This window comes from Nicotiana attenuata, chromosome 12, assembly GCF_001879085.1.
Source record: "Nicotiana attenuata strain UT chromosome 12, NIATTr2, whole genome shotgun sequence".
In the NCBI taxonomy this organism is placed as follows: domain Eukaryota; kingdom Viridiplantae; phylum Streptophyta; class Magnoliopsida; order Solanales; family Solanaceae; genus Nicotiana; species Nicotiana attenuata.
In genome coordinates this window covers 50,164,475-50,174,009 of record NC_032000.1, presented here as the reverse complement: position 1 = coordinate 50,174,009, position 9,535 = coordinate 50,164,475, and the positions used below count along the sequence as shown (strand labels likewise).

The 9,535-nt window shown below is 35.5% G+C and overlaps 1 protein-coding gene across 2 annotated transcripts; it reads left to right on the top strand.

Moving 5' to 3' along the window:
* On the top strand, positions 1,378-7,438 carry LOC109235727. Of its 2 annotated transcripts, none has more exons than XM_019401950.1 (14): positions 1,378-1,461; positions 1,546-1,691; positions 2,751-2,799; positions 2,892-3,038; positions 3,760-3,839; positions 3,967-4,036; positions 4,255-4,345; positions 4,675-4,744; positions 4,876-4,971; positions 5,065-5,164; positions 5,265-5,351; positions 5,436-5,527; positions 5,636-6,012; positions 6,271-7,438. In XM_019401950.1, the coding sequence occupies exons 1-13, from the start codon at positions 1,410-1,412 to the stop codon at positions 5,783-5,785; spliced, it is 1,230 nt and encodes a 409-aa protein (XP_019257495.1). In that variant the 5' UTR covers positions 1,378-1,409; the 3' UTR covers positions 5,786-6,012; positions 6,271-7,438. The 2 variants fall into 2 exon arrangements, with proteins under 2 accessions (XP_019257495.1, XP_019257493.1); XM_019401948.1 differs by having other exon boundaries at positions 3,964-4,036.

Genomic DNA, 9,535 nt, shown 5'->3' with positions numbered 1-9,535 from the left:
TTAAGGTGTTTTGCCTCCTTTTTTTTTTGAGCTATTAAGTTTTTTTTTTGGTAATTATTTATATTTTATATCATCTCAAATCATTTACATGCTTCCGCCAGAATCAGCAGTTTGGACAAGGAGCTCCCAAACTTGCTGTATGCTATCTCTATCAACTTTGTTTACATATTTCTATCTTCTAAGGATGAAAATTCAAATCTTTCATGTATCTATCTAATCTGCTTATTTTGCGAGCTCTCACATGGATTTCTCTTATCACCTGCTTCACTATTTGGTCTGCTGATTTGATGCTTTCTCTGAATATCCTTTCATTCCTTTCCTGCCATATATGATACACTCCACAAGCTAGTGTCATTCTGTATATCTCCTGGTAAGCAGTCTTCCTTGTGGTATTTTCTATTGCCCATTGTATTTCATTCTTCCAGTTCCATACATCTCTCTTTATGCCTTGCCAAGTTAGGAGTTTTGACCATACCTGTTGAGCATAAGTGCATTCGAATAGTAGGTGGTCTATATCTTCATTTTCTTGCTTGCATAACACCCAGTCTATATCTTCTAGATTAGCCCAACATGCTATCCTCTCCTTAGTTTGTAACCTTCTGTGAAGAGCCAAAAATAAGATGAAAGTCCATTTAGGATGGCCATTGTTGTTGCAGACCAGTCTTCTCCAAGGGACTTTTGGGAATTCCCTATGATAGGCTCCATATACATCCTTTATTGAGTATTTAGTCATAGCAGCTACATCAGCTTCCTGGAGACCTATTTTTTCAAACATGCTCTTTGCTTTGAAGATCTTCTGTACCACCCATGAAACATGCTCTTTTGTTTTATTTTTTAAAATTATTTTTATGCATAAGTTTTGATAAATTTAATATTTAAATAATTGAGGATATTTTAGTAAACTTATCAGTTACAGTACAGTACGATACAGTAAAAACAAACAGCAAAATATTATTTAACAATAACAAATAATATAATCTATCCAGACATTGTATTCATAAAACAATACAATATAATACGATACAATACGATACAATACAATACATTATAAAACGATGGAGAACAATAATCCAAACAGAGTGTTAGTTATGAGTGTGTAATTGCTTTCGACAAGAAACGTTTTATCCTGAAGTGAAATTTTTCGGCACAAAGCCAAATTAATCGGCTTTCAAAAAGTGTATGGTGCGAAACCAATAAAATGGAGTTAACCAAAAAAAAAAAAAAAAACTATACTTCCATAAAATAGAGGGGTTACTAATATTATTTTTGCGATAAAATAGAGGGGTTAGTAATATTATTTTCAAACAGTTAAAGGGCGTGATCCTGTAATTTCAAAAACTTTGAGATTTTTCAGATAACAAATGGAGTAATAACAGATTTTAGCCAAAAGGAGCTACTATTGTAACAAGATGATGGCTCTGAGCATCCCTTGCTGTGCTTCACTTGGCACCAAATTGCGAGGTACTCTCTCTATTCCATACTTCTCCGGCTAGTATTATTATTCTCTTTAATTCTTTTTGAATTAATCTGGTTTCTCTATTACAGCTCCGCTTAATTCCAGCAACTACAATGATCTTGAAAAAGTTAAAAGCATCATAAAGAAAACAGTGATTCCTTCAATCACTAATTCTCCTGTTGAATCTCTGCAAAAGGGCAATTGGGTCAAGCTCATTTGTGGTGCTAGCTTTGAGGTCTTCACCTAACCGCTCATTTACTCTAAAAGAATTCACCTTTACAGTATTCAAGGGTTAGTTGAGTTTGTTGGGCGAGTGGTTTCCCACATCTGGGATCGATTCCCCTCGCCAGCAGCCTCCTTAGTCAGAGGCGGATCCAGGGTTTAGCTTCTATGGGTTCAACTTTTAAGATTTTTTGCATTAAATCCATTATATTCTTAAAATTGTGGGTTCAGACCTATCATTTATTGCAATTTTAATGAATTTTTACGCATAAATATATGCTCCGATTCGAAAGTACTGGGTTCAGATAAACCTGGTGACCAAACTCTACATCCACCCATGTCCTTAGTCAGAGCTCGTCGCACCGGGCTTGCCTTGTGCGGTTTATGTCTCCTATGTGGTTTGTGAGCTATTGCACAGTGAGCAGGTTACCCAGTACGCACCCGAATGGTAGAGGTTGCGGGCTTCCCTGGGAACTTTCAAAAACAGAAAATGTATACGACTTGGTTTAGACCACAAGTTTAAAAAAAATTCTTTCTTTCTTAAATTCTGTGCCTAGTCAAACAATGCCACATAAATTGGGATAAAGGGAGTATGTATATTCAAATTCAAGTACCCCAATCCCAGTTTAAATGGCATTCTTTCGTTTAAGGATTGACTCAAAATGTTTGATACTATTTCAGTTTTTATAAGTTTCACAACTTAGCAAAGTTCAAATTCATTATACTATTTAAATTTTGAACTTTGATGATATGTTTATCTATCAAACTGATTTCAATCATTATTTTAATAAATGAACCATTAGTTTGGGTTTGAGGGTTCTTTTTGTTGTTGTTGTAGTAGTAGCATTTTAATATTATTCTACTATCACTGATCCTTTTTCTGTTATAATAATCACTAATATTATATGTATACACATATATATAGTCAAAGTTCGCATCTTAATCTCCATCTGCAGTCGAATACCGTCATATAAAGTGTAACGGAGCTAGTACAAACTAAGTCTGAAGATTATACAAAATGCATAGACATGTTAAGTTATTTGAGCAATTGTATCTTTATTGGTTTTTGTAGGATTTGGTTGACATCAGGAACCTTTCTCTGGTTTATACTCTTGCTGGAGGTGAAAAAAGAATCATTAACTGTCTCTTTATAGTTTTGGCACTAGTACTTCTTGCGTAGGATTGGATTGGTGAGTTTGTGTGTTGATTGTAGTTGATTGCATCGACTGTGCTGCTGAGGCGTCAGTGGTGAATGCTGTAAGCGAAGGAGTAGAAGCAGCCAGAGCCATTGTGCCCATTCGCAGGCCTTGGATAATGATCAGTGTTAATGACGATGAAGATCTTCATTTTCGTAAAGCTGGTAACTCTCCCCACGCCCTGATTCCGATCACCATTTGTCTTCTCTGAGACTCAATAATCTTGGTTACCTGATGTAGGGGTAATCATTTCTTGCTTTTGTTTAGTATAAGTAGGCTTCTGATTGGACCCTGCCGTAGACAAAAACCTGCTGTCGCCAAAAATATGGTATTTAAGTGGAGAAGGTTAGAGGGGTAGGCCGGTTATCCACCGAGTTTTGAACCATGCGCTACTGACCCTCAAGGTTTCTCGGTATATTAAAAAATAATAGGCTTCTGATTGGAGTGTATAATCTTCTGAAGCATTAGAAACTGTGAAATGCTAACTTGATTGAGTATATTTTTACTTTGGATATTCTTGTTTTGAAGAACTTGTCGTCCGTATTCAGCCTTCCTAATGTCAGTCTTTTAGTGAGCTTTAAAGTATTTTCCAAAAATTTGAACAAAGAACCACCTGAGGAGAAGAATTTAGCTTAAAACTACTCTAGTTTATCAAACAGAGTAGCTTATAATGCAAGTTCGTTTTCAATCGAGTCTATTATTTGTCAATCTCATAAAATGTGAAGACAGCAACCCTTTATGTACAAAAATGAATGGTGCTGAGAAAATTAGCTCAAAGACCTGAGGTTGTATTTTTACCATGAAGGATTACTCATAGATCACCGGAAGTATTCCAAAATAAGACGATTGAATTTGATACTCCTGTTTCGTATGATATTGTGGCAGAATTTGATCCGGATGATTGCCCTCAGGATTGCACAAGACCTTGTGAGAAAGTCTGTCCTGCTAATGCAATATTGCAAAAGGTTCTTTCCATTTCCAATTCCCTTGATTTTATCTATCATACACTTAACCTTGTGGCTATCCCCTGTTATATTCATTTTAAAGTTTATTCATGTTCATTTCTAATCGTTACATCTGTAACTATAGCAGGGCGGAGTTTTGGCTGAGCGCTGTTACGGTTGTGGTCGTTGCCTTCCGGTTTGTCCTTATGACAAAATAAGTGAGTTCCATTAATCTGGTCATTCTCTCCACCACCACCACCACCACCCCTCCCCCCTCGACCCCTAAAACCAAAAAAAATCTATTTCTCTCTCTGTCACCATGGTTTTTGCATGCTGCTGCTCATCTATTTTCACCATTACCTCTGTTCCCTTTAATGTTAGCATTGTTGTTTTTACGTGCACATTGCATTCATGAAAAAATATTTTGTTGATTTAGGTGCTATTACATATGTGAGAGATGTTACTGCTACAGCTAAACTTCTTGAAAGGGATGATGTTGATGCCATAGAAATTCATACCAGTGGAAGGTTAGCATAAAAAATATTTGGTTAATATATTCTCCGAAATCATTCATGTGTGAATTTCACTGCTTATTCTATTGAAGCACAAACTTAACCCGTAGAATAGGTACCTACTCAAGATATATTGTTGTAAATTGTAATACACTCTGACTTTTGTTTTCCTAAATTTTTTAACAACAAATCACAAATAAAATGTAGACGTGGTTCTATTTCGTAAGTTTTTAAGGATAAAAGTTCTACTTCCATGGTTTTCAAGAGTCGAGGTCACATTATCAAAGCGGCATCATTTTGTAGCTAGCAATTGTATCTTATCTGCATTCTCATTTTTGGAATAGGGTGCCTGCAGTATTTAGAGAACTCTGGACTGGGTTGGGGAACTCAACTGCAAATCTGAAGCTCGTGGCAGTATGTGAAGCTGTTATTCGTTTTCTGATCTCTGATGGCTAAATTAAATAATATCACCTAGTAAGTTTAAAAAAATTATTCCATTTCAAAAAAGTAAGTTAATAATTTGTTTTTATCTTGGTTTCCTGTAGGTTAGCTTTCCAGATTTGAGAGATTCAACCATATCAGCGATGGAAGCTATGTACTCCATAATGGAAACCAACATACAATGCTTAAACTTATGGCAGGTGCAGATCATGCGTCCTATTGCAATAGTGATTTAGAAGCTAGGACTCTCCAAAGATATTTCTCACAATTTCCAATTATTATCATGATTGAAGTTGGATGGTCGACCTATGAGTGGAGATATTGGCCGAGGTGCCACGAGAGATGCAATTGCTTTTGCACGAAAATTGGCCTCTGCTGGAAACAAGCCTAAAGGTATCCGCATACAAATAATTCGTCTGCTACTGCTTGCAACAACTCATTGTTGCTATAAAATACTCGCTGGTGCAACTTGAAGATTCTTCCTACGCCATAGGTTTCCTTCAACTGGCGGGTGGTACAAATGCTCACACCATAGAGGGTTTGAAAAAGGAGAGATTATTCCAAACAACAACCATACATGGTATTAACTCCACAGTCCTCACTTTATTAAGTTCATGTTCCTCACAGCACTGAAATTTTTATATCAATTTGCACATTTCTTCAGAGGCTTCAGATTATGAGAAAATTCCCTCGAGTTCCTTACATTCACCAAATGCTTTGATCGCTGGTGTGGCCTTTGGTGGCTATGCACGAAAGGTTGGTCTCTTATTGCCAATCATGTAAATTATTGTAGTCCATCGAATCAACTGCATAGGGTAAATACTTGGCAGTATCATAATTTTGTCTTCTTATTCTCCTCTTCAGATAGTTGGTAGGGTTTTGAATTCAGTGCAAAACAATCATGGACTTGCTCATGTCGAAGATTTCCCCGAGCTACTTCTGCAGGCCATTATTGAATCACTTGCTCTGGTTGGAACTGTTAAATGTTACAACATCCAGAAGCAGATCACTTAGATTGTATTTGAGGTTGATACACCAGAAGAAATTTAAAACAATGAGGTTTCGGGAAGACCTGGCCCAAGATTAAAATTTATGGTCTTTGGTACAGAAAAAGTCAAAGGTCAAAATCAAAAGATGACGGTGGTATAGCTCAGACAGAATATAGAAACAAATACCAGAGTGGAGAAGGATCAGTTCCTATACATGATCATAGGGGAGGGCTTCAAAACTCTGACTTAACGGTGTGCTCTCTAACCTTAAGTTCTTCACTTTACTCATTAGCTACTTTGGTAGATCTATAGCTGAATAAATCTAGGTTCCAGCAATACTTTTAAATGTTATGAAGTGCTTTATTAATTAGCTTGCTTAGCTAAATGTTATAATTGACCTCCCTTACAAACAACCATTGTTGATATATCATTAAATTCATTTTATTTGCTTAGCTAAAGGTTGTATTTTCTGTGTCTAATATTTGGCTCATGTGGTCATGTCCTTATCAGGAAATTCTTGACACCAGGCAAAGGCGGCAAATGCATCTGTATAGCACGCTGATTACTTGGACTCTAGCCTACAATGTTTAGTTAACAAAGTGCAGTTCTGGCAAGCCCAAAGGGATTATTTGGTGACTGACTAGTGACTCACGACCAGCACTTGATTGGAAGAATCCACCCCCCAGCTCTGACATGTGTATCAGCAATTGCCACTTCCTTAGTGATACAATTAAAGTCATCTATCTGCTGAGATGTGAGAATAGGAGAAGTTATTCCAAGAAAAGTTTAGCCTTTTGAGATGAGAGAGTTGGAAGAGGCTGCTATTGGAATCGATTGTCCCCGGTAAACAGGCTGCAACTAAGGTCAAGTTCAATCATGTGGCCCGACATTTCATCACAGTTCACTCCTTCCCATAGGCAGCAATCCCTGCTCATATTCCATGATAATGTTTTTGGATAAGATTTCTTACCATATTAACCACAAATACTAGACGACCATGCTCTTTTTTGATAAGATTTCTTCGTCCGTACCTCAACTGTGCCCCAAATATCAAAGCATTTACCTACTAAAATTCAACAAAACGCTTACTGTAGGTCTCTCATCTAGTATTTGTCATTACGATAGTTAGAATCTTATCTAAAATAATTTCATGGAATATGAGCGCAGCTTACTGCCTATAGGATCGAGTGAAATGTGATGAGATATCAGGCCAAGTGATTGAACTAGACCTTAATTGCAGCCTGCTTGCAGGGACGATTGATTCCAATAGCACCCTCTTCCAACTCTCTCATCTCAAAAGGCTAAACATTTCTTGGAATAACTACTCCAATTCTGACACAACCTTTAATGTGTATCAGCAAATAGAGCTTGTAAAAGAGTATGTTATTTAGCCAGTGCTTAGATTCATTTATGGTCTACTATTGTATCAAAGCAAGAGATGTCCTCAATCTCTCCCTGCTGCAAACTATGTTCTTTGTAATCCAAGCACAGAACTTTTCCTCAAAATATTGTGCCAAAAGGTTTTCTAAAACTTGGTAGTCCAAACTCAAATCCAAATGTCTTAGGCTAGCTGCAAACATTTTTGCTGTTATTATATAATCCAAAACTCAATTAATAATCCTGTTGATTTATTTGTAGGATAATAATTAAGTGAAGACAGCACACCTGCTTAGTAAAATTCTGTCTTTTTTTATATCTTGCTTACATTATACTATAATAATTGTTTTTGTCATTTCTTGACAAACTCCTCTTCATTTGCAATATATGCAGTCTGCTTCTTCTCAATAAGAAAAGCTCACACTAAGGGGTCGTTTGGTTTGAATACGGCTTATGCTGGGATTAGTTATGCATAACTAAGAAGAAAATAATAATTGCATTGTTTGGTATGTTGTATTAAATGATAATTGCATAATTTCTAAGAAGAAAGTATAACTTATCCCGGTGCTAATTACCCCACCCTCTATAACATATAAGTTAGTCCGGTGTTAATTTTAATCCCGGAATAACTTATACCTGGTTTGCTAACCAAACAAAGTATTAACGTGGTATTAAATTTTATACCAGCACTATATCTTCTTATACCTCGTACCAAACGATCCCTAAATATAAGACTTCAAATTTGATGACACGGAGACATTAATCTCTCTTCCACTCAGATGAACTAAAAAACTATATATACAATTCTTTGGAAATTTTCACTTTCTGTTGAGTTATATAATGATCTCTTTTAAAGTCTAAAGTTTAACTTTGTTCCTCTAGCCTAGTCATAGTTAACAATATTCAGTCACTTTTTCTTTTCTTTTTTTACTTCCGCAATTGATATATGATATTCACTGGCTCGATTAATCTGAATATTTTAAAAAGATTTTTCATTCCGCACTTGATTTTACCCAAAATAATGTGGAGAGAGCAATTTACCTTTATTTCTTACATTTAGTTTCAATGTACTGAGACCAACTCTATCTGGAGTTTAACTGCTTTCTTGGGTTCGGTCATATTTTTATCTTGTTGTTGTTCCTATTTGTTGTCATTACTTTTTCTCATCCGTTTTTCAGCCGAGGACCTATCGAAAACAACCTCTCTGAGATTTTCAAGCAATTAGATGCCCCTGTCCCAGCTAGTCAATGATGGACTACTGCTTGTCAAAACTGCAGTCGAATGGTAGAAAGAAAAAAAAAACATGAAAATAATATTTTTAATAATATAAGAAGAAAATGATTGACGGCTACTGACAATTATTTACTTATTCTTTTTCTACACTTAAGTGGATATTTATTAATAATAAAAATGATATGGTCATTTGTGGCTGCTTGCTTATGTTTGCGTTATTTCTATGTGCCGCAGCCTGCAATATTTTCTAATATATCTCATACTTTAGCCCGAGTTATTTTGCGCGCACTTCAATTATTTTATCGAATCCTATGATAGGGGATAAGGAGAAATTATGTCATCATTTAGTCTCTGTATAACCCTTTTTTTGTTGCACCGACTAATTAAATGTTTTCTGTTTTTGGAATTTGATTTGATATTTTATTTGATGGAATTCGATGATTAAGATACCATAATTTAAACAAACAAATAATGAGTAAACTATTAATTAGTGTAAGTCATGTATCCAACCAATCTTGAAATGTAACTATAAGTTTAAGTCAGTACATTGAATTAATTAGATTATTTAACCCAATATTCAAATACTAGCAATTAATATAATGATGGCTAAAAGTCTTGACTCTTGACACTATCTGTGGAGGCGTTCAACAATGGCAAGTAGTAGCAAGGTTTAGTGTGACTATATTTATTTTTCATAGTATGTGAAATAAAATATTGGAGCATTCGAAGTATGTCTTTTTGCTACTTGATGATGTTATGACTAACCACCAACGGTAATGGTGAAATGAATAAGATTCATCCAGGGCGTACGCAAGATTTTTGGTAAGCAATGTCAAAATTTGAAAAAATAAAGGCGAAATACATAAACGGTCCCTTTAATTTGTCCTCAACGATCAAACAGATACCTCAACTGACCGCTTTACCATTGAAACACTTCTAGTGATTATTAAGTATATCTAGAAGACACTCACATTGACATGGCAAGTTACGTGCATTTTAATTGCATTTCGGCGCGTGAGGTTTTATTAGACTTTTTCTTTCTTATTTTAGAATTAAATTAAATTAAATTTTGGAAGTGGGTCCCACATTAAATTATTTTTCTCACTAAATAATCTCTCAGCAATAATATTATCCTTTTTCACCCAAAATTTCAGCAGCTCCACCT